This window comes from Lepidochelys kempii, chromosome 2 (assembly GCF_965140265.1).
Source record: "Lepidochelys kempii isolate rLepKem1 chromosome 2, rLepKem1.hap2, whole genome shotgun sequence".
NCBI lineage: Eukaryota > Metazoa > Chordata > Testudines > Cheloniidae > Lepidochelys > Lepidochelys kempii.
Genome location: NC_133257.1, coordinates 172,982,644 through 173,008,475, shown reverse-complemented (window position 1 = coordinate 173,008,475; position 25,832 = coordinate 172,982,644). Strand labels below are relative to the sequence as shown.

At 40.4% G+C, this 25,832-nt stretch overlaps 1 protein-coding gene across 14 annotated transcripts in view; it reads left to right on the top strand.

Annotated features, from left to right (window-relative positions):
- The window catches only part of CNTNAP2 (contactin associated protein 2), a 1,665,145-nt gene that overhangs the window by 1,175,015 nt on the left and 464,298 nt on the right, over positions 1 to 25,832 (top strand). For all 14 annotated transcript variants that reach the window (XM_073332778.1, XM_073332790.1, XM_073332779.1 and 11 more), the window contains exon 13: positions 23,710 to 23,910. In XM_073332778.1, coding sequence (XP_073188879.1) covers positions 23,710 to 23,910 — 201 coding nt within the window. The remainder of the gene's footprint in view (positions 1 to 23,709; positions 23,911 to 25,832) is intronic.

Here is a 25,832-nt window from a genome sequence, read left to right as displayed (position 1 = left end):
GCTGTGCTATCTATAATGCTCTCAGTTGCACTTTATGGTCACTTTACTAAAATGAAATGGCTTTTATAGGCTAAACAGTTATTTTGCCCTGAATGGGTTTCACTGAATAATGAAGACGTGTGGAAAGAATTAGCTATTTTCTTTATATTTTGATGACATTTTCCTTTTTCCCCCTCCACATTTGCCTCCTCATAAAAGGTTTCTCTACTTCAGTGTCTGTCTGTGGACTTTGGGGAAGCAAGTTTGACTAAGATGTATCATGTCACAGTTCAGAAGCTGTTGGCTTCAGATTGGGTTTCCTGGTTTGCAAACTACAAAATCTCTTATACACTCTTTGCAAAGGTTTCCTTGCCTGTAAGGGTCAGACATTTCAAACAATGGCTCCTGGGTATGTCGTATCAAGCCCTGGTTGTTTCTCTCTACTGATGCTGTTTGTCAAGTTGACAGGCAGCAGGACTAAGAATCAAACTACTTATCTGGAGAAGACAAACTTAGAAAAAATAATACATTATCTGTACAGGGATTGTTTTCATTATCATTTTTCTAAAACCAGCATCAGTGTAACTAAAAGAATTCAGAGTGGATTAATTTAAAGGAAATGAAACATTTAAAAATCCTGTGCAAATGGCATATTAAGTTAATTTATTTCCAACATACATAATCAAGCATTTGAAAAGAGTGCAGTCAGTTTAAAAAGAGACAAAGAGTGCAGGCAAGAGAGATTCATTCCACTTTGAATCCCTAATCAGTGTTCAGGATGCAGTGCTGCACTCTTATGTTTAATATTCTAAATTAATTTACCTAGAAGAGCAGGTTAGCAGTTCTGTCACTGTTCACATGAAAAATTCAGGGCTTCTTACCTCCTCCTGTTTGCTCTGGCAGATGCTTTTTTAAAAGGAATGACTCAGCAATGAATGAGCTGCAGCACACATCTATCCTTGTCTGTACACACACGCAGACAGTGAGCTGCCGATGCAAGTCCCATGCCACAGCCGGGTCATCTGTGCAGAGAGACTCTCTGATAGCTCCTTTCTAAAGAGTCCTGTTCTCTTTTCGCAGCACAGTTTCTTAGATCTTCAGGGAAGGGACTCTGTGCTTTCCTATATGTTTATACAGCACCTAACATAATGGGGCACTAAACCTGACTGGGGCGACTGGATGCTACTGTTAAATTACCATTACACTAAGTGTAATACAGGAGCAGTAGCCGTGCTCCAAGAAATGTGTACCTGAGTCCTATAACAGTGAGAAATGTATCATGATCAGTGAAAGTGGAGTCAGAGAGCCAATGTTCCGTGGAGAGATTGTTATTGAGAGGACAACAGGAAAACAGGCAATGCAAGTAGTTAGGCCAGAAGCAACTCAGCCTCATGGACAGAACAGTCCACAGGGTTTAATAAAGTTCTACTTGTTCAGCTTAACCTGCATTCAGCATCACGCTTTGCAAATGAAAAATGGTGGCAGCAGCTGAGCTATCAGTGCTCTCCAGTGCAGCAGCTGGCAGCGTAAGCCATGGAACTCTGTCTGAAGGCCCTGAAGCCCTGGATTTTGTAGCCACAAACCTCACCCAAGGCTGTCTTGTGGTTCAGACCCCTTGTTAGCAATTATGGCACACAGGAATTACCCCTTTACAGGGGTGTCAAAACAGTCTAGCACAGGCACTGATGAAATGTGTTACCTCTATTTCACTAGAAACCAATCCAGGGTTACACTTATATTGGTTTTATTAAATGCTGCTATTGGATCAAACAGAAAAAGGATGGAGCTTATTCATGCATGCACACATTCAACGCATTCATACCCTCATGTATCTACACACTCACACAGGCAGAGAGTTAACAAAGATAACATAGGAAGCCGAGAAGCCAAAGCATAGTAGATCTGGTGTGTCAGCCTGCAGTCTCGGATCCGGGCCAGTGAGCAGCTCAAGAAGAAGAAGAAGAGCTTGTGAGCGTGCTTTCTTCCTTTTATTGGAACTGGGCGTTGCTCGTCACGTACACTGAGTTTTCCTTCTGTGTCTGTCACCGAGAAGCATTCCCTCGTTCTTTTCATGCACACCAGTTTCTTGTTTTCTTTACAGTACCCCATGATTGCCTTCTCAGGGCAGATGATATCAGACACTCCTGGCTCCAGGCTCTTTTCTTCTTGCAGTTCCTCTCTGCCCAGTCCCATGTATACTCCCTTGTTCACACTCCCTTATCTCCCACACACACTTCCTGGTTCACATGCTCCCTGATTATGTGTTGGAATATTGCAAAGCTTGGAGGTTATACAAGTGGTAACTGAAGAGGTTACAAAGCTTCCAAAAGTTACACAATTTAAAAGGTTATGCTAACAATGACTAAAAGTTACAAAGTTTGCAAATGGTTACAGAACTTAATGATCATACTAGCAATGAATGAAAAGTTACAAATCGTACAATTGCATTCTGCTGGATTGAGCAGAGGCTTTACACAACAGAATGAAGGATCAAAACCCTGTTACCAATGAGGGACCTGTTGCAGCCTGAAGGATGGAGACATCACTGAAGGAGATGGCCAACAATCAGAGATAGCAGGTGTAAAGTATGACAGGTCAGCAAGGACCTCATGGACCTGGTGACAGGCATGGCATTAAAGAGAAACCAGAAGTGGACTAAATGAGTTGTAACGAGTGTAGCAGCACTCATGTTATACAAGGTGACTATGCAAGAGGGACAAGAGGTCTGAAGGAACAGGGAACACTTACACACCGGTAGACACAACACCTGGAGAGTCTACAGATATCATCAGAGAATGGAGAGACAGAGAACCATCCAAAGACCAATCCCACATGCAGAGGAGATTCCACGTAGAAATAGTTTGCTTCACTTGGAGAAAGGTGACAGAGAGAGGTCACTCTTGTTGAGGAGACCAAACTATCTCAAAGACTTTATAGCAGATGCCTCTGTGGTAAACTTGAGACTTCAACTTGACTATGTGCTAGCAATCTCTGGCTAAAGGAACACTGAGAGTTTGGGCATCTATTATTTGCTGTAATGTTTATACTAAAATGTTTGTAAAATAGGAAAGATATATCCCAGTCAGTGGAACTGGGGTAAGATGACCGACATTCCCTGGAAGGACTATTATTGAGGGAACACCTGGAAAACAGGATAGTCCACCAGATTTAATAAAGTTCCACTTGTTCAACTTAACCTGCACTCAGCCACACTCTTTAATAACAAAATAAGTAGGGATACTTATTCTTAGGGAGCCATTGTATAATGAATGACATTTACTACAGTGGTAACAACTGTTTCCAGGACCTATGCAGGTTTACGAGACAAAATATGGCTGTATCATTGCAGTGGTGACTACTTCCAAATCATATGTATACACTTTAAGTTATAACAGAATTCCTGACCCTGGACATCACTGGAGTTAGGGGAGTTTAGGCATAGTGTTCTTGTTTAGAACACATTCTATGCCCAGACTCTGTCCCTGTACACCCACTTAGAACACCCACAACTGAAAGACAGTGATGAGTAGTGTGCCAACGCCCAACATGGAGACTCTTCACTAAAAGCAGAGAAGGTGGAGTCCAACTAGAGTAGCCATCACAAAAGCCTGAGATATAGGTCCTAGTACATGTACTAGAGAGGAACCACTGTCCTACTTAAATAAATTTAGAATGCTACTGAAGTACTATACTGTCTTAGAGAAGTTTCTTTTTAGTATAAAATGTTGGTACTTTCTGATTCAACAGTACTTCCTGGAGGCACGAGTCAGGATTACCCAGCATTAATCAATGTCTGCATTCTTCACTCCCTGACTTTAGAATAAAGACAGATGCTTCTGGCAAACATTCAGATTCATTGGGTGGTTTTTTTCAGATTTTGTTGCAAATGTTTCACACAGCACCCAGGCACAAATCTCATATCAACAGAGCACATAGGAAAAACCAATGTGTGGCCAATAGTATATTTTCTTATATACATTAACTCTATATTTTCCACAATTGGCAAACGTGTAAATATGTGAAAGTGAAAACCTGAACAAAGTCTGAAATTGTTATAGCCAAATTATGCTCTCTGTTACATCAGGGTAAATTCAGGCTTACACTTTGGAAGTCAATGCAGTAAATCAGGATTTTTTTTCCTGGTGCGAGAGAGAGCAGTATTTGGCCTATAGAATCATATCTTGATGTGTGTTGTCTGTGCAGTGGCCTGAACTCTGCTGCAGAGCCCTCAATTTTCAAATGAACAGATTTGCATTAGCCATTTGGCTTTCATAAGAACAAACAAAACAAAAGAAGAACCTGACATTTATATATAGTAATAGCACAAAATACCATTGTAACACTACTGTACAATATTGCATTAAGGACCTTCCTGCAACCAGTGGGCATTTTTGTGTTCAATTTTTCTTACCAATAAAACTTTAGCAAGGGAGTAATGCACCCCTCACACAGCCTCATAGATAAGCCCCTTGAAATTCTGATAGACAGCAAATTTGGTGGTTGTAGAAAACTGGAGTTGAAATTGTCCCCTCTGACCTGATGTAGCACTCTCTGTCCCGTACACACTTATAAACTCAGTTCAGATTCATGACTGTCGGAGGCAATGATCGCTGCCTGAAAGGTACTTTATTCCCAATATTGATATAGTAATTAGCACAGAACTAATCATACATGACTATTACTTTTTTCACTCACACATTAGAGTAAGAATATAATGAAGAGACAGCTGCTCCAGTTTGGTGCTGGAGGGGAGCCATTCAAAGCCTCTTCAAGTGACTGACATTTGTGCTGGCAATCATGAGGCTTCCATAAATCAAGCAGACCTGTAACTTAGTGCTAGCAAGCAGCTGTTAAACTGACAAGGGCCTCATTCCTTAATCCTACTTCAGTCCCTTGTATATACTTGTGAGTGTGCTTTAATGCCTCTTTTGTTGCAGAAAGTATGATAAGGCAACTTAGAAATAATAGACCTATGAGAGCTATGGAAACAACTGCCTAGTGGGTCAGCAGTCAGCAAACTCACAAAGCTCGAGAGTACTTTCAAGAATTGTCTTTTTGCAGCAAGTTTCTCTAATCCCATGGCATATTGGCATTCTGAGTGACAGCTTCTCTCCTGGATGGCATTTTTATCATGCTGGTTATCTTCTTAGCATATGTGCAATGTGCCTCAAGTGACACGTGACCAGGATTAATCACCAAATTTGGTCTGCTGGTTGGATCGTTAGCTTCCCCGGCCCTGGCTGCATACTGATGGGGGATGCAACCTGAACGTTGATCCATGCCCACCAGGATGTTTCTGATTCTGTACTACAACTCTCACACTAGTGTTACTAGACAGTAACTGCTGATCTACTTAATACATTTAGCATGCTACTGGAGCAGCCAGCCTAAAGAATTTCCTGTAACATAAGAGATTAATATTTTCAGATCCAATAATACTTTTTGAAGGCACAAAAATGTTGATTAATGTTTCTAGAATTGTTACTTTGATCATTCTGGACAAAGATTCGCACACGCATACCCGATAACCATGTTAGAACAGTTTAATGCAATAGACTGCTCAGAAGGGGCATATCTTTATCTAGCATACATTATATAAGGCAATCTCCTGTTAATAAAAAACATGTTAATACTCTGCTAGCCACAACATGGTTTAACAGAGTTGTAGCTAACATAGTTTCAACCCTAGTGTTAACGATAGCTTTAGCTTGCTTCAAATTCCACTCTGTCCTATGCCACTGCATCTTTTCCCTTCCTTTACTGGGGCTATAACTTATTTCTTCTGCAGTTATCCCCTGAGAGAGGTTGAAATATGGCCCAAGCCTCAGCATTCTGTACGGTTCTCTGTGCAAATTAAAGGAAACCATACCAATTTTAATTATGAGCTTCTACTCTTTGTTTTCATTTATCCACAGACACACTCTTGTTATCTTGCAGAGTCCTGTTTTTTCAAATATGTTGAACTTTCCTTGATCTGTTTCTGGTGGCAAATTCATCTTTTATTCTTTCTCTCCCTCATCCCCTTGCGATTGCTTCCGACTGGAAGACCTAAGGAAAAGAAAAATGAAGTCATTTCTTTTCTATTTTGAGCACATATGAAACCTACCAAATGCCTGTAATAAGATGGATTTTTCAGGTAATTTTTCAGGGCACTGGAGCATCCCTCTGGACAGTTCTCTGTTCTGGCTGCCGCCAGTGAATACATTCTTTGCAAAGTTTTAGCATCATGTTATATATTTGACCATTTATTTTCAGTAAATTTAGGGTCATTAAGTTTATGGATTAATAATGTGGATGCCAACTGTGATGTCTGTCTCTTCATAGGTATTTGCCCAATAGGAACTGGACTGAGACCACCAGATCTTTTCAGATAGGCCAAAAAATTGCCATCAGATGATAATTATAGTCAGTCACTGGCAATTTGAGCTGGCTGTGAACTAATGACCTAGCAGCAAAAGCTTTCTAATTTTATTAGCAATTCATTGAACCATCCAATTCCCATAGTTTAGAGATTCTGAAATCTAGGTTATTTAAAAATATCTAGATCTTCTGAGAATCAGTGTAGGGTGAACTCTTGGTATCATTGAAATCTGTGGGAGTTGGCTTAGTGACACATACAATTTTGTTAATATTGCAACATTGATATTGTCTGTGTGCATTGATCACACTTCCCTCCTCCCACTTTCCATAAGAAAAGGAAATAATTTACTGTTATGTGATACGCTAGTTTACAAACAAACAAAAAATTAGCACACCAGAAAAAAAAAGAAAAGAGCAAAGCTATATGGACTCCTCTGGAGAGTTTCATTTTTGGTAAATACATTTTAAAAAGGGAACCATACGTCATGTTCTGCTATGTTACACTCATACAATCTCACCGAGATCTGGGGGCTGAATGAGTGTAAATTAGAGTATAATTAGGCCTTAAATAATGAGAAAAATATAGTACTAAAAAAAAAATAGGTAAGTCATTAGTAATTTCAGCGATTATCTGAAGGCCCCCTCAATTGTTAAGATACCAAAGTAATTTACATTCTAATCCCATTTTCACACTCTACTTTCCTTCATAAATTCATCTTTTTATATGGATAGTATAAAAAATTATGTAAAATCCATTTAGACATTTAGGAGTTCAGCAAGGTTGAAAAATGCACTTTTTCCTTTTTTTTAAGACAATGTTTTGTATAATTGGCTAGGTACCTTTTGATTTTTAACACCTTTCAGCAGTAAAAGGCAAAGGCCGACCAAACTACAAGCCTAATGAAAAGTCTGTTGGTGTCAATGACAAAACTACCATTGATTTCAGTATACTTTGAATAAGACCAGAGCTGGTACCTTGTATGAACCAGCAAAGCATCACCCATGCACCCCAAGTTTCAAATCATTAGATAGAAATGTAAATTTCTTCTAATTAAAAATTCTTGCTGGTTTTGCAAAGAAAATATGTGTGGTCATGACTTCTATATACATATGGAGTCTCAATATGATTAGAGACAAAAAGCTCATTCATCTTCTCCCTGGTAGGTATATAATTAAAGCACTTGTCACTGGATTCTAACCAAGTTAAAGTATACCAAACACAAGCAACAAAGACGTGTTATGCACAGTTGAGAATTTTTTTCCGCTAGCTCACAAAAATTAGCTCTGAAGTCAATACTACAGAAACTGGGGAGGGAGAAGAAAAAAGGTAAAATCAGCTGTACAAATTACTTTTATTTTTAAAAAAGTGGAGGGAGAAAATGTTATTACAAAAGTATTTGTCTCTTTTTGCAGACTGAGCAAATGTGTTCTATCAGATAGCCTTATACAATGACCTTAACCTTGACAAAAATGTAATAATGAACATTGCAACCAACAAAACTGTAAAGTGCAGAATCATTGTTCTGTACACAGCATATAAAAGTATGTTTTCGCCCCCATCCATCTCTATCCTTCGATTATTTATTAACCTTGACCTAGAAGTTCCGGGTCCAGGTTTTTGGACTGCATTTGAAGAAAATCACAGTGTTCTATTTATTTCTCATCCTATTTTGGTCTTCATATGAGTTTTGTCAAAGTATTTTTGAACCATTAAATTGCCTTCTCTTTTATTTATTTATTCTTTGCAGTCACAAAGATTTGCTACAGTTGGTTTATCAGTATTCTCCATTATTTTAGCAAGGATTTGATCCTGCATCCATTGACTTAACTGACATAGTATTAGGCTCAAAATGACCAGGTAATATAATGTGTTATACTAAACTGTGGCTTGTAGTTACCATACATATATGAAAGGTATTTCCTGTTTTGTGCTGGACCATGTTCATTTATAAATTTAGCTTTTTTCTATAGAATTTCACATACAAGTACTTTCATACTGAAAAAACTGAACATTTAATATTTTGATGTAACAAATGAATAAAACATTGTAATTTCTGCAGTGCCAAGGTTTACACTATAAAGGAATTATATTTAAGCCAAACCATGTAAAATGTCAGGTTTTTGAGTAAATATGTGCCATTTTCATGAATTTGCAACAACATATGAAAATGTTAGTATTCAATTTTTTTCAAATTTTATTGCAAATGTTCCTTACAGAACCCATGCGAAATAGCATTTTCATATTATGCATGTTTTATGTATTTTAATTCTATGTCTGTGTTCTCAGTTGCCACACTTACTGTGCTAGTGCTCCATTTCTGGCAGTTATCATTTTTATTAGTTTCCTTTTGTAAATCTTAATAGATTGTTGCCTGTCACAGCTGCGAAGGTAACAGTAGAAAACGTTTTACTCAGATCCACAAGAGCTACCAAGTTAAAATGAGAGCTGTGTGGGAGTCCATTGTTCCATCGTCATACTGGAGTAGGGAAGTCATGGGTGCCTGGATTTCTCAGTTTTTGAGAAAGTCTGTAAGCTTATGTTCGCGTGCATCTGCACACATCACCACTCCCGCTGCATAAATGGTTTTAAACAATGTTTATTGCAAAATAAAGGCTATTTTAATTAAAATAACATGGCGTATGATTTTTAGCAATTTTTAGTATGAATTTATGATATTTGCCTTTTTTCCCTGACTAGGGTGTGCTTTTTTTGTATAATTTGCCACAGCAAATCACTAGCCCTCTCTGTTACCTTTGATTTAGATGGAAACTGAACAAATGAAACACCATCATATGAACCCTTCCTTGAATGTCATAGTCTAAATTGCAGACTTGTAATTACAGTCTGCTAAATGTTCCACTTTTCTTTTAATGTCCTTGCATGCCTTGCTTGAAACCACAGGTGTCCCACAAAGTTTTGTACCATATGATAGGATATTTTAAACTGTGTATTGTTGGTCAACTCTGAGTGAAATTATGACTACTGTGAAGTTTTTTAATTCACAGACTTCATCTGAAAGATTAGGGAATAAAAATCTGCATCAAGTCCCACACTAAATACATCAAGGTTCTTAACCCCTGGACATCACCATGGTACCTAAGCATGTCTTCATTGCCTAGTGTACTCTGACAGAATTGGTTCTGAATTCTGTGATAATGTCTTCTGGTTTTGATGGTGCACCAGTGCTGAATTATCAGCAAACTGAAAAATTATTCAGGCAATAAGATTTTATACTAAACTGTTTATAAAAGTATGGGTGTGTTATTCATATAGGTGCTGATTCAGCAAACAACTTTAAGCACGAGTTGTCCAGTTGACCCCAAATGGGACTACTCTTGTCCTTACAGTTAAATAAATGCTTGCGTGCTTTACTGAATTGCTTTAACATTTAGGGAGCCTTCCCATCTGCAGATTTTTTTTCCTTCACAAAATTTAATGGATTTTTCATACAAAATATTACTTGGAGGCACAAATCAGCGTATATGCACCACTAGTTATCATGTCCATCCAAAACCAGGTAGTTAGGGATGCAAATACTCAGAGTCCTGCCCGACATGCAATTTTGCATACAGACTTTGTGGGCGCATGTTGTTCCTGCAAATGAGAGGCTGCTCTCTTGAAACTGTAGTCTTTATTTCCTAAAAACCTCTGTTTCTGTAGGTCCTGCCCCCCCACAACCATTTCAAGATGCTGCCTAACTTCCAGATTGCTAAAGGATTAGCTTGCTACAAAAATCAAAGAGACTTGTTTTAGAATATAGAATGAATGTACAATACCCACTCCTCCAGCAGCGCAGAGAGGGTGAGAAGAATTAACTGGGTATGAAGGAAAGGGGTGGGGAACCCTGCTCTGGGAAGAGTGACTGAAAGTATGTACAATATGGCATGGCAGGATCTTTTAAACTGTGGCAGAAAGTATTATGTGGAGAATCCATGCATTCAGAGGGTGATAACGGGAGAGAGAAGGCGACCCAGACACTTGGAGGTAGCAACGCTGAGCCTGCAGGAGTTGACCTAGTTTTTTCATTTCAGTGGGCATGGCAGGTAATCCCTGTTTTCAATGTGCTGGTCAGGGAAGTCACCCTGAACCTTTCATTTAAGGGTCAGGCTAATGCACTTAAAACAGTAGAACTCCTGTTTGTGGTGGAGCCCTTCTAAATACATTCTTAAAATTTACTGTATTATTTTACAGTAATACTCCATAATCCAGCATTAGCATTATTATAGGATGCACTGGTTTTGGACTATTACCAAACAATGTTGTAACGCTGTTTATAAGGGAAGAAGAGACAGGAAGAAAACCGGATAGTTTAATTTCTTTTGAATGTGTATGGCATATGTTAGGTGCTAAGACAAGATGGAAATCAAATTTCAAGGAAAAATGCATACTATTTTATGCAGTCAGAAGGTAGAGGATTTCTCAGGATGCTGTCCCAAAAGATAAATTCATTTGCCAGGTTCAAAGCTATCAAACTGTAGAAATCCAATGGCCTTGCTATATGCCAGTCACTGTGCTGAAACAACTGCACAGTTAAATTTTTATGCTCGTTGTTCTTGACTTTAGTGTTCTGTAATCTACACTGAACAGCTGTTGTCATCTGTCAGACTAGGCACTTAAATGATCCAAGTCCTCCTCCATGTGACTGTACTGTGCTTCATAATTTATTGATAGTTTCAGTATAGCATCATGTTGGAAATTTTGCTTTCTTTTAACACCCTGGTATAGGCACATTTTCTTCTTTGGGTCCCAAAGCTGATCTAAGCCATTCGCCTCTAGGCACCATTTTTCAGCATGGCATTGTTGCACTGTTTTCAGAGGCACGAGTGATCTTTATTCTGTTTCTCAAGACACTCTTGACATTAGCCTTTGATGTGTAGCTGTGTCAAATATTTTGAAATAGTCTCCAGTGATCCAGATAAGATCCTCTTTGTCTACCATTTCAATAATATCTCTGAAGGATTCCAACAAGTTAGCAAGGAATAACCTTTTCATTTCAGTATTTTTTTCTCTAAGCTATATTGGTAATATCTTCCCCGCAAGCTTTTCCAGTACCTTTATCAAACTATATCTTTTTTGAAAGATTTTACATACTATGTATTTATCATTTTAATACATTACAAAAAGATAAAGGTCATAGGCCTTCATATTGCACACAGTTACAATAGGTTCATCAAATAGTTAACACCTATAATGTTACTTCAAGAAGGGGGAAAACACAGTTACATCCATGAAGAAAGTGTACATTATTACAGTATCAAATCTAAGAAACTTTAAAAGAAAATACCCATTGATATTTAAATGAGCAAAATTATCATCCTCTTGGTAAAGAAACCGTGAAAACACAGGAAAGGGGGAGTAAGAAGAAAAATGCCCCCACTTACGATGAAAATGCATCTATAAACCCAATCCTCCTTTCATTTAAATGGCTGGAGAAATTCCCATGATTTTGATTCCAGTAGGATTGGGCCATAAGAAGGCCCTTTCCTGACTGCTTCCTTTCCTGAACATCAAGCATTCGAGCATCTAAAAGCTATTTGGTTTCATAAAAGTCACCAAAATATAATAAAGTTATAAGAAAATATAAGAAAATGAAATAGTTGGAGAAACTGATCTGGAGGATTTCTTCCATGATGACGTTATCTTTGTCATCACAAATTCACCCATTAGGCATGCAGTGGGACAAATCCCTTGAAAGTCACGTTAATAGTGAATGAGATAGTTTGAATGATTGTTGATTAGAGAAAGTTGAAAATCAACTGCACTTCTATTTTCTGAGTGCAGCATACCTGTGAGTAGGGAGGGTCATCAATGTGAACTGAGGTCAGCCTTTTAACATACATTTAATTGAACAGTAGTGGGAAGGAACTTCCAGTGTGTAAGACTCTTTATTGCCCCTTTTCTATAGAGTGTTTTGCTGTCACATTATCATTTCCTGTAATGGAAATAGAGGGTCAGTTCCATAAAGTGATGGTGTTTTTTGGTCAGTCTACTTGACTTACACCCACTTCCAGTAGCCTTCAGTGGAAAAAGGAAAGGGCATCAACAAGGATTAATATATTGACTAAATTAGTGGAAACCTACTTAGTCCAAACTGCCCTTAGTGTCTGAGGAATTATTTATTTATTATTCATAGAATTCATAGCCATTTCCGGTCCCCTAATCCACATAACAAATTAGATCATCAACAGATTATGAATGTTATAATTCTTGACATCTGATTTGTGTCCATTTATGCTTTTACGTAGAGACTGTCCAGTTTGACCAATGTACATGGCAGAGGGGCATTGCTGGCACATGATGGCATATATCACATTGGTGGATTTGCAGGTGAACGAGCCTCTGACAGTGTGGCTGATGTTATTAGGCCCTGTGATGGTGTCCACTGAATAGATATGTGGGCACAGTTGGCAACAGGCTTTGTTGCAAGGATAGGTTCCTGGGTTAGTGGTTCTGTTATGTGGTATGTGGTTGCTGGTGAGTATTTGCTTCAGGTTGGGGGGCTGTCTGTAGGCAAGGACTGGCCTGTCTCCCAAGATTTGTGAGAATGTTGGGTCATCCTTCAGGATAGGTTGTAGATCCTTAATAATGCGTTGGAGGGGTTTTAGTTGGGGGCTGAAGGTGACAGCTAGTGGCGTTCTGTTATTTTCTTTGTTAGGCCTGTCCTGTAGTAGGTGACTTCTGGGAACTCTTCTGGCTCTATCAGTCTGTTTCTTCACTTCAGCAGGTGGGTATTGTAGTTGTAAGAATGCTTGATAGAGATTTTGTAGGTGTTTGTCTTTGTCTGAGCGGTTGGAGCAAATGCGGTTGTATCGCAGAGCTTGTCTGTAGACGATGGATCGTGTGGTGTGGTCAGGGTGAAAGCTGGAGGCATGTAGGTAGGAATAGCGGTCAGTAGGTTTCCGGTATAGGGTGGTGTTTATGTGACCATCGTTTATTAGCACTGTAGTGTCCAGGAAATGGATCTCTTGTGTGGACTGGACCAGGCTGAGGTTGATGGTGGGATGGAAATTGTTGAAATCATGGTGGAATTCCTCAAGGGCTTCTTTTCTATGGGTCCAGATGATGAAGATGTCATCAATATAGCACAAGTAGAGTAGGGGCATTAGGGGACGAGAGCTGAGGAAGCGTTGTTCTTAGTCAGCCATAAAAATGTTGGCATACTGTGGGGCCATGCGGGTACCCATAGCAGTGCCGTTGATTTGAAGGTATACATTGTCCCCAAATGTAAAACAGTTATGGGTAAGGACAAAGTCACAAAGTTCAGCCACCAGGTTAGCCGTGACATTATCGGGATAGTGTTCTTGATGGCTTGTAGTCCATCTTTGTGTGGAATGTTGGTGTAGAGGGCTCTACATCCATAGTGGCCAGGATGGTGTTATCAGGAAGATCACCAATGGATTGTAGTTTCCTCAGGAAGTCAGTGGTGTCTCGAAGGTAGCTGGGAATGCTGGTAGCGTAGGTCTATTGTATCTTTAAGAAGTTTCCTCTCACTGGTACAGAGGCAGCTGTCAATTTGTGTTCAGACAGAACCTGCTACTGAGGAGAGAGAACACTGAACTTTCCCATGGAGATTTTACTTTGATTGTTTAATTTAGTATGGAAGCAATTGGTTGTGACTCCATAGTTAAGGTTGAGTTCTGGTTTGCACTTAATAGAAGTATTAGGCCTCTTTGTAATGTATGAAAACTACAGTGACTCCTCCACAAACTTTATATCCTTTAATCTTTGAGTACTAAATCAATTTTATGATGATTTACAAGTAAATCTGTTACTTAGTTTGAGTTAAACTCTATTTAAAAATGGATCCTTAAAGAAGATTAACATATTATACATCTCAGTCTTTTGTTTGTCCTGAATGATCAGAATAATGTAAAAATTCAGGCTCTTCAAACTTTCCACATAATTAAAATTAATTGAAGTCTTGTGCATAACCTACATCCAAAGAAATTAGGATGCAATTTAAGCTAAGTTATTAATGACTCTTGTATCTAATTATGAGTATATAGGCTACAACAGGGTCAGGTCAAGAGCTCAGGTAACTCTTTAATGCCATTATCAGAGATAATTCAGACAATCACCAGTCTTCCTCTACAGCTAATTTGCATGTAACTAATCTATTGGTTGTAATGAGTCAATGGTATGAGCAGGATTGTACACATCTGTCAAGAGTTCTCCTTAGTAGATTACTTGGCCCCGACTGTCATGGCTCTTTAAAGGTTCTATGGCTGAGTTCAAGTCACTTATAAATTAAGGGCCAGATTCAGTGTGTTAGGTGCTTTGCATTGCTTTGGTGATGCAATGCCGCCAACATGTTGGCAAGTTATAATCATCCAGAACCAGCCATTACAAAACCCAAGAAATTCAGAGAGGAGTTTACACTTAAGAAATTTAGACATGGTAAGATATAGAAATGCACAGTTAAGACCCCCAACCAACCATTGCTCTGCCCTGTAGCAAAAAAAAAAAGAGGATAAAAAACCCCAAACCCTAATGTGTCTTTAAAAAATCAGTTTAACCTAAGATGAGACCCCAAATGCTAAAATCCCTTCATTATCATTATGTTGTTATTGCATTTCCATATCTTAATATGTTTGAATTTCTTTTAAGTGTAACCTTAACTCTGAATTTCCTGGGTTTGTAATGCTTGGGTTTGGGATAATTATAACATGCCTGTAATAAGTTTTTTACTCTTCAGTTTGATAGGGACTCTCAACAATAACTATTTTTTTAAACGTATTTGTTTTGGAATAATAAAATAATGGTCATTCTAGCTGAGAACATTTATAAATGAAGAAACATCAGAGTTTCTGCTAAAAAGGGTAAGGGCCCACATTAATTTCTGGCTGTTATAGCAATCACATGTAAGTACTTATATGGCTATGTAGGTTCTTGTTATTTTACTAAATGAAATAACGTTTACTGTAATATATGGCTATTTCTTAAAATAATTGTCAGTGTGTTACAGAAATACCCAATATTAATGTAATAACTGTAATTGCTAGGAATACATAATCCAGTTACAGTTAATGGGAATGGGATTTTATTTTGACTCATTTCATATTTGGCTCCCATGTACTTCTTTGCAGCAAATGTGGAATAGTCTTTGTTTCAGCCTCTGCTATGTTTACATATGCTAACTGTGGGGCCAAAGTCTGGTCCTTGCTATACTTCAGTAACTCTATCTATGTTTATGTCTATGTGGTTTGTAACATATCCTTTAAATCAGCTACTGTACCAAATAACTGGAGGATAGCTAATGTAACACCAATTTTTAAAAAAGGCTCCAGAGGTGATCCTGGCAATTACAGGCTAGTAAGCCTCACTTCAGTTTTGGGCAAACTGGCTGAAACTATAATAAAGAACAGAATTGTCAGACACCTAGATGAACATAATTTGTTGGGGAAGAGTCAACCTAGTTTTTGTTAAGGGAAATCATGCCTCACCAATCTACTAGAATTCTTTGAGGGGGTCAACAAGCACGTGGACAAGGGGGATCCACTGGATATAGTGTACTTAGATTTTAAGAAAGCCTTTGGCAAGATCCCTTACCAAAGGCTCTTAAGCAAAGTAAGCTCTAATGGGATAAGAGGGAAGGTCATCTCATGGATTGGTAACTGGTTAAAAGATAAGAAACAAAGGGTCAGTTTTCAGAATGGAGAGAGGTAAATAATGGTGTCCTCCTCAGGTCTGTACTGGGACCAGTACTATTCAACATATGCATAAATGATCTGGAAAAAGGGGTAAACAGTGACAGGGAAAAATTTGCAGATGATATAAAACTACTCAAGATAGGTAAGTTCAAAGCAGACTGCGGAGAGCTACAAAGGGATCTCACAAAACTGGGTGACTGGGCAACAAAATGGCAGATGAAATTCAATGTTGATAAACGCAAAGTAATACAGACTGGAAAACATAATCCCAGGTATACATATAAAATGACGGGGGCTAAATTAGCTGTATCTACTCAAGAGAGAGATCTTGGAGTCATTGTGGATAGTTATCTGAAAACATCCACTCAATGTGCAGCGGCAGTCAAAAAAGCAAACAGAATGTTGGAAGTTATTAAGAAAGGGATAGATAAGAAGACAGAAAATATCATATTGCTTCTATGTAAATCCATGGTACGCCCACATCTTGAATACTCCATACAGATGTGGTTGCCCCATCTCAAAAAAAGATATATTGAAATTGAAAAAGTTTCCGAAAAGGGCAACAAAAATTATTAGGGGCATTGAATGACTTCCGTATGAGGAGCGATTAAATAGAATGGGACTTTTCAGCTTGGAAAAGAGACAACTAAGGGGAGATATGATAGACGTCTATAAAATTGTGACCGCTGTGGAGAAAATAAATAAGGAAGGGTTATTTACTCCTTCTAACACAAGAACTAGGGGGCACCGAATGAAATTGATAGGTAGCAGGTTCAAAACCAACAAAGGGAAGTATTTTTTTCACACAATGCACCGTCAACCTGTGGAACTCCTTGCCAGAGGGTGTTGTGAAGGCCAAGACTATACCAGGATTCAAAAAAGTACTAGATAAATTCATGGAGGATAGGTCCATCAATAGCTATTAGCCAGGATGGGCAGGGATGGTGTCCCTAGCCTCTGTTTGCCAGAAGCTGGGAATGAACGAGGGGGAATGGATCACTTGATGATGACCTGTTCCATTCATTCCCTCTGGGGCACCTGGTTTTGGCCACTGTTGGAAGACAGGATACTGGGCTAGATGGATCTTTGTTCTAACCCAGTATGGCTGTTCTTATGGAAATGTTATAAGAAGCTACACTGAGTCGAATATACTAAGTTACCCTGCATTAATACACAAATACTTGAGAGCAGAATTTGGCTCTCTGCAAATGAATTAGAAATCATTGCTGGGGCGGGGGAATAAGCAAAATTTGAGATGGCAGATAACATTGTTGGTTAAAGGGGGATTTAACGTTTTACACTACAACTCCCCAGCAGAGCGTTGGTGGGAATCTTCTTAGTGTATGCACAGCATGCCTCAGGTGGCACTTGACCAGGATTTGTCACTGAATTTGGTCCACTAGTTGGATCATTAGCTTCCCTAGCCTGGGCTATAGGTACTGACGGGGAGTGGAACATGAATGCTGATCCATCGTGTGGTAGAAAACAGTCAGCCTGGTATAAACATCTATTTAGGACTAAAACAGAAACATGATTGGGCTTAACCAACAACACTTACATGTGAGTACACACGCAGTCTCTCTCACACACTTTATATGTAAGATAAGTCAAATAATTATGAGGTATATCCCAAGGAACTTCCTTGTTTATCCTTGTCAAATCTCTTAGGCGAGCCCTCATGATGTGATCACGTGGAACAAGAATCTGGTATAATGACGGAGGGAAAATGACAATTTTTTTGTACGCACACTGTAAACGGTTGGGCCGTCTCACCAGCCCAGGAAGGAGTGATGCCATGCCCTAGTCTGTTTCAGGCCCTTGCCTCAGGGCACAATTCATTGCTTTATACTAGAAATCATGAAGTAACACACACACGTGCGATTCACCTGCCCAAAGCAGGCTGTAGCCCCAGAGTTCTTTCCCCTCTGGATGAGGGACTCCTGCAATTCTCCAATTCAACTGACCTCTTGCTGTCCTTATAAGGACTAGGTACTCTTTGGGCTATCATCTGACTCCAAGCCCTGTCACCTGAGCTGGGAGGCTCAGTCACAGGTGCAGTTGGGTCTGTCACCCTTTTAAAGAGTCCAGTCACCATGTGACACCCACCCAGCAATGACTATGCTCTAGAATACCTCATATAGATCACTAGGAACCTCTAAAAGGAAAAAGAAGGACTGAGACTGGTGAAATAGCATCCTGGTAGGTAGAACATCTCTTCCACCAGAATAGGGATATATATTTTTCCAGTCTCTGCCTGAGGTGTAGAAGACTTGTATTTTACTAAGAATTGCATGTTTATCCAGTTTCAGAAGTGTTGTAATTTATTTTCATATAATGCTAAACAATCCATTCTATTGAGCCTTGGGAGCCAGCATAGTTTGCCAAATCACTCAACCAGGTACACTCTAATCAGCCTTCTGCAGTCTTCCAGGGTGCAGAAAGAGGCAGAACTTTTCTTCTAAAGAACATTGCAGATATGCATATGAGAATGCGGTCTGTTTATAATATATTAATAGTAGTTATACCTCTGACAAAGATCCCAAAGTGGTTTACAGGCTGCATGAGTAGGATTGCGTCCACCCTCAAATGACGAGCAGTGGCCACCACTTTATGCTAGGAACAAACCCTTATGTACCAGTTTTTGGAAAGGAGAATTGAAGCATACACTAACCCAAATAAAACTCCACAGGGAATTTAGGTAGGCAGAATTCAATTATCCAAAATAGAATTCTGCCAGAAATTTTAACAGTCCTGTTTATTTTATTTTATTTTATTTTTTTTTTCCAAAAGGATCTGAGCCTTTTGTCTCATCCTAAAGACCAATATCTTTATCAACACAGTGCCCAACATTTCCAAGATGTTTTTCTCATTCATGAGATGCTGTTCTGCCCCTTGTAGATGAAGTATCAGTCCATTTGTGGGAGCGGGTAAAGTTTCATCTTTTGCTGCACAATGGATTGGATTTTAAGATGCTTTTAACAAAGAATTGGACATCTATTTTATCACATAAAGCAGTATTTTTAAACTATACAAACAATCAAGACCTTGATATGTATCACATCAGCATTTCTCTATCTCACTCTTATCGCTGGTTTCTTCACAGTCAGCAGCCCACATGGAAAGTTACACTGCACAGGTGGGTTGTTTGGGGCCTGCAAGCCTAGTCCTTTCTCTAAGTCCCTTTAGGGGGATGATTCAATTTTGCACTGACTGGAACCCAGTGTGGGAGCAGAACTCACTTAAGGGACCCATTGCCCCGTCCACCTTCCTTTAAAGTCATTTGAGAGACTTTCCATTGATTTAACTGCAGGGGCGCTGGAACAATTTGTATAGTGGGGGTGCTGAGAGCCCTTGAACCAAATTGGAAACCCAGTATATAATAGAAACCATTTCAAGCCAGGGGGTGCAGCAGCACCCCCAGCACCCTTAATTCCAACACCTATGCTTAACTGGAGTTGGACCAGGCCCCTCACGAGAGGCCCTCAGAGCCAGTGCAGCTGGTGCACTGGTAGGGCATATACCATCTCAGATAGAACTCTACCAAGGCACTGAATATGTAGCCCAGGGGTGGCCAACCTGAGCCTGAGAAGGAGCCAGAATTTACCAATGTATATTGCCAAAGAGCCACAGTAATACGTCAGCAGCCCCCTATCAGCTCCCCGCAACCCCTCACTCCCAGCACCTCCTGCCCACTGGCAGTCCTGCCGATCAGCACCTGCGCCTCCCCCTCCCTCCCCGCACCTCCTGATCAGCTGTTTCATGGTGTTCAGGAGGCTTTGGGGAGGGGTGGGGGGAGGAGTGAGGGCAGTGCAGGCTCAGGGGAGGGGGCGGGAAGGTGTGGAGTGGGGGCAGGGCCTGTGGCAGAGCTAGGGGTTGAGCAGCGAGCCCTGCCCCCTGCCCTCCCAGCACATTGGAAAGTTGGCGCCTCTAGCTCCAGCCCCAGAGTCGGTGCCTACACAAGGAGACACCTATTAACTTCTGAAGAGCCGCATGTTGCTCCGGTTGGCCACCCCGATGTAGCCCTTTGTGCCAGAGACCAGACATTCCAGTCAGTGAGAATACAGAATAGCACATTCCCTTGCGTGGTCTAGCACAAAGGGAAAATAGGAACGTGAAATACTCCTAATTTTAATATTGATATAAATACAGTATATTTTAATTTATGTAAATAATTTTCCACCCTATCTTCCAATAAAACGTTGTGGAATGTCTATAGTGCTGGATAGGAAATAGCTAAAAGTCTCCTTAGTATAAGAAAAATGTCTGCCTGACTATTCTGGAGGTAAATTTAGTGCAATATTCAGACATTGGTACCATAGTTTCTGGGGCAAGAGTGGTATTGTGTTTGATATACACTATAGATATGAATAAGGTAAGCACCATCTCACACCACCTGCAGATCTTCATCTCATTTGGCTAGCTATTTGTGCTCCCTGTACAGGATCCATCCGCTTTACCTAACCTTATTCTTGATCATTTGATTAGAGCGTGTTACACCACATCAGTTCTACACATATATAGCTTCATATGATGCCACATAATCCAAAACAGCGTGACACAACATAGTGATTGCATATGTGACTGAAAACTATGTTACTATTGAGCTGACCCAAAGCCCGTTGATATCAATAAGAGCCTTTCTGTGGACTTTGGGAGGTTCTAAAACAGGCCCTAACGGCTCAAAATATTTTCATGGAGTTAGGTTAATCTTTAAATAACATGGTGTTAAATCAAGGGTGGGCAAAGTTCTTGGCCTGAGGGCCACATCTTGGAATAGAAATTGTATGGCAGGCAATGAATGCTCACAAAATTTGGGATGGCGTGCGGGAGGGGGTGAGGGCTCTGGCTGGGGGTGCGGGCTCCGGGGTGGAGCCAGAAATGAGGAGTTCAGAGTGCAGGATGGGGGCTCCGGACTGGGATGGGTGAGGTGGGGAGCGGGGGTGGGGAGTGAGGGCTCTGGCATGGGTGCAGGCTCTGGGGTGGGGATGGGGATGAGGGGTTTGGGGCTCAGGAGAGGCTCTGGGCTGGGATCAAACAGTTTGGAGGGCGGGAGGGGGATCAGGGCTGGCACAGGGGGTTGGAGCATGGGGAGAGGCTCAGGGGTGGAAGCTCCGGGTGGCGCTTACCTCAAGTGGCTCCCGGAAGCAGGGGCATGTCCCTTCTCCAGATCCTACACAGAGGCACGGGCCAGCAGCTCTGCACGCTGCCCTGTCCTCAGGCACCGCCCCTGCAGCTCCCATTGGCTGCAGTTCCTGGCCAATGGGAGCTGCAGGGGCAGTGTGCAGAGTGGAAACCCTTGGCTGCCCCTACATGTAAGGGGTGGCGGGGGGAAACACTGCTGCTTCCGGGAGCTACATGGCGCAGCCCCCCCAACATTGCTCCCCAGCTGGAGCACTAGAAGGGGCCATGCCGTTGCTTCTGGGAGCCATGTGGAGTGGCCCCGACCCTGCTCCCTGACTGGAGTGCTGGAGCGGGGCAAGCCCCAGATTCTGCTCCCCAGTGGAAGCTCGAGGGCCAGATTAAAATGGCTGGTGGGCTGAATCCAGCCTGCGGGCCCTAGTTTGCCCACCCCTGTGTTAAATGTTCAGCTTCACATGTTGGATTTAGCTATGTGAATTCCATTAACAGGGATGGGAATTTGCACAGATGAATCACAAGCATATTTGTGTAGACTCCTATATTTAATATATTCTGTTTACTGGACACATCTGTTAAGTGAATATAGTACTCATGGAAAATGGCAGATGACTTCCCCAAAGACTGAAGTCCTATATTTATGCAGAGAACAGGTTCAGCATAGGCAGCAGCAGTGCAAATTTTTACTTGAATCTTTGAAACAAGGACCATCTATGGTCAACAATTCTGCTTCTCTGGCATAATAGAACAGTCCACTGCATTTGTCTACCTGGTCTGCCCAGGGCACAGAGCTTTCTTGGGGACCAGTCAAAGAGTCAGGAGTGAACTCTCACAGGATCTAACAACTGCCTCAAACCACAGCACTCTCCATTCCAAATGCAAGATACATTTCTTTGACTTGACCTTCAATAATAATAGCGCATAGCACAGCAGAGAGAAAATAAATAGAAAAAAATAACACGAGGTCAATTTTCTCCTTGAGGAAAAAAACAGAACGATGCATGACAAGTTACATCTCTTAATGCGCTTCTGGAAAGCACTCATGCTGCAGCAATGAATACTATATAAATACCCAAATAGAATAGAATATTTTTGCCTTTAGTTTCTCCTCAACACTGACCTAGAGGAACAATAGTTTAATCTCCTTGCCTATTTTAGTCCTTGGCCGCTGTGCTTAGATTGACAAGTCTACTAATAAATGTCAACTGTAATAGTGTTTTCTGATGTTGGTACCTGTCCAGTTGGGACTTGACTGAAACAACCAATTCATCTTACTCGAGTCACAGCATAGCAGTTGAATAGTAAAACAATCACAAATGGAGATGTTTGAACCTCAGTGATTTTTATTCAGAGAGCTTTGTGCAAACTTATTTTTGTTGAGGACTTTTAGATTTGTTACCTTTCAGCTGCATTGAATGTCCTACTGAGAGATGGTAAATAGGAGCACATTATACCTGTCCTATGCCACTCAGTATTTTATGTAAATATAGCATTTCTTCTTTTCTTAATCTCCTTTCTAAACTAAACTCCTGCGATAAGGAGCCCTTTGCTGCTGTAAACCTGCTGACACAGGAAGCATGTTGTTTCACTATTAAGGTTATTTCCTCACTATGATTTCTTATAGCACTTACCAAGGCAGATGTTGCAGAAATACTATGTCTAGTGGCTTGATATGCACTGAACTAGTTGTGGTTAAATGTATAGACAGTTGGTAGGCTATAGTACTTATGTTCCTTATGTAAGTGCACGAATAACCTTGTTGAGATGCAACCTATATTGCTGTGTTTCTCCTGATGAAAGATTCGAGGGTTTTTTTTCCCTTGGCCATTTCTCATATCCCTGCTGAAGCTGTGAAGATAAAATGTATCCTACTTTTATACTTCCTTACCCTTGAAATCTGTCATAGCCACCAGTCGCTCTGAAAACTTCATCAAGTCCATATTAGAGACAATCTTGGGTCATTGGGACTATAGCCCAGGACCAACAAACTATATGAAGCCCTTGACTCCTGTAGTATCTAATATATTTTACTGTTGTGCATCTCTGATGTCACAGTGTCACAAAATAATACTGCTTTTGTGCATGCAGGCAGCCTGGAATGCAGTAATACTGTGTAAACTTGATGTTTTCCTTGCAGTAAGAATCCCTAGGTCTCTGTAGCCCCAGGCCTCATGTTCTTTTGATCCAGTTCTGATCAAAGCAAATCTTCATTTGTCAGAGGGGCCGCTATGACTGTCATCACTCAAGGCAGTCTGCACCCATAAGTAAAGTGTGCTGCTCTTACAGAGCATCTAGCACAGCGACAAACAGGAACAAGGAACCTAACCAAGGTTTCCTGCATTCAGTGCAGTCAAGTTGTCCCATATTGTTGATCTATTTCAAGTAAAATAATATCTTGTGAATACCATGCACAAGCCCCACTTGTTCTCACCTGCCTTTGTGCATGGGCACACACTCACACACCTGTTGCAGAGACCCGGTCTACAGTTTCAATATTATTTGTCAAAAGCTATAATTGTTTTAACTCACTTCCAATTTCTTTCATTCATTAGTTCTTTCTTTACTTTACTTTTTTTCTTCCAGAGGATAAAGTGTGGTCAACTGTGTATCATGATCTGCAGATGCAAACTTCAGTGGTAGGCAATGGCCCGGAAAAGTACTCTGTATTACAGCTCAATTACAGTGCCACCATGGATCAGATCTCTGCCATCACCAGTAGTGCTGAATACTGTGAGCAGTACATCTCCTATTCCTGCAAGATGTCGAGGCTGCTGAACACCCCAGGTAGGCTGAGAGTGAAATGTCACTTAATTACCATCTCTGCTGGAGTTCCACATTAGCTGAACAATTCAACAGGTGCAATTTTGAGGTAACCTGTTCAGCAGTTAACTCATTTAATTCTTCTTGTGGCTGCTCATGAAAGGTCACAGAAAGGTAGATAAATATATCAGTGTAATTCTTGTCCTGGGAGATTTAGCCAATGGGTTGCTTGTTACTTAAATCCGTTTTTGTCATGAGAGAAATTTCTGTCGATTCTGTGTTTCTGAAAAGGGAAGCGAGTCATTGAGCAAGCTGGCTTTGATTGGAGGATTGCTCAATAAGTAATGAGTAAATTACTTGAGGCCTTATCCTGCAGCCATGACTGAGGCATAACCTCCTACTGAAATCAGTGAGACCTTTACACAAATAAGGGCTGCAAGATCTGGCCCATTGATTTCTTCAATTAACCTCGGTTTTAGATCAAGTTGGAATATCATGTGCCACCTGCCACTTTGCAAATAGTGGGGAAAGGAGCTGTACAATAAGATGGCTGTGCCAAGAAAGCCATATGTCTTTATTATTATGAATGCCTGTCAGTAGGTTATGTCTGCGCTCTATAACTTTCCACCACACTGGTGTATAACATTAGATTTTAACAAGCGCTATCTAACTTATCCCTGATGCAAGCAAAAATATTAGTTGTTCCAGCAAGTTTTTTACTGTATCAGTAAAATGGCATAGAAAGAAAGTACATTTTAGAAAGCCCCCAACTTGTCATTTCAAAGACATAATGGGTACTGTAATTGTTTTTGATAACATTTGATTTTAAGTATCCATTTACTGGCACTTAACTAAGACTGGATTATAAATGGAAGCACATAATGTATCTGCATGATGGTGACATTAATTCATTACGATAGGTGCAATTAAAACGGGTATCAAACAAAACTAATGGCTGGACATTTAAAATGTTATCCTTTATTTTAAGTGCCTCAGACTCATGAATTCATTTTGGTATATTTTCTTATGGTGCTGCTGATAAGTAATTCATTTGGCAGGCGTGTGGATTTCCATAAGTATTATGTTGTAATTTAGTGTTAGTGAATTGATTCTGCACTGCTCATTTTTCTCTTCCCTCTTCCCGGCCATTTTTGAACTATTTCTAATGTATGATTTGTCTCTGTTATTATTCTGTTTAATTTAGCATAGCGAGGAGAATTTGCAAAGAAGTAAATATGCTGGGTCATCTTGTGCTTTTAATGTAAAGGGCCCTGCATCATTTCTGCAGGATTGTCGCAAGTGGCCAGATTGTGGCCACATTCTGCCCTGAGACTCATGCACAGTGCTCACACGTGTGTCAGAAGAGGGTTGTATGCATGCACCCCTGGGCCGGTTTTAGCACTTGGATGTAAGACTTGCTTGTGGGCATGAATTAATGATAAAAGTTCGTAAAAACCTTCTGATGTTCATGGTTTACGACGAGTGAATCATTGACTTTGCCTTTTTTGTGAGCCTATAAGGCCAACACCACAAGATTAAATTTTGCCTTCCAATATGCATGCATAAATCCAACTGAAATCAGTGCATTTTCTTACACAGCATTTTGCCCTTGGTTTCAGATAAAGAAAAACTATGGCATGCTTTATAGGAACTGAAAAAATCCAGTTAGGAATATTAAATTGCAGGTCAGTTTACTGTATTTAGTCTCATTACAGCATTGTACTCGCAAACCATACAGTTTGAATCTTTCAGAAAGACCTGTTGGTGTGTTGTGCAGCACTGGGCCAGCTCCACGTACCAGCGAACCAAGCAGGTGCCTGGGGCAGCAAATGTAAAGGGGCAGCAATACGCCCTTGGCGGCAGTGGGAGTTTGTGCTCGGCGGCCGCTCGGCGGCAATTTGGCGGTGGGGACATGACTCTTCTTCGGTCGCCGGCAGCACCATCAC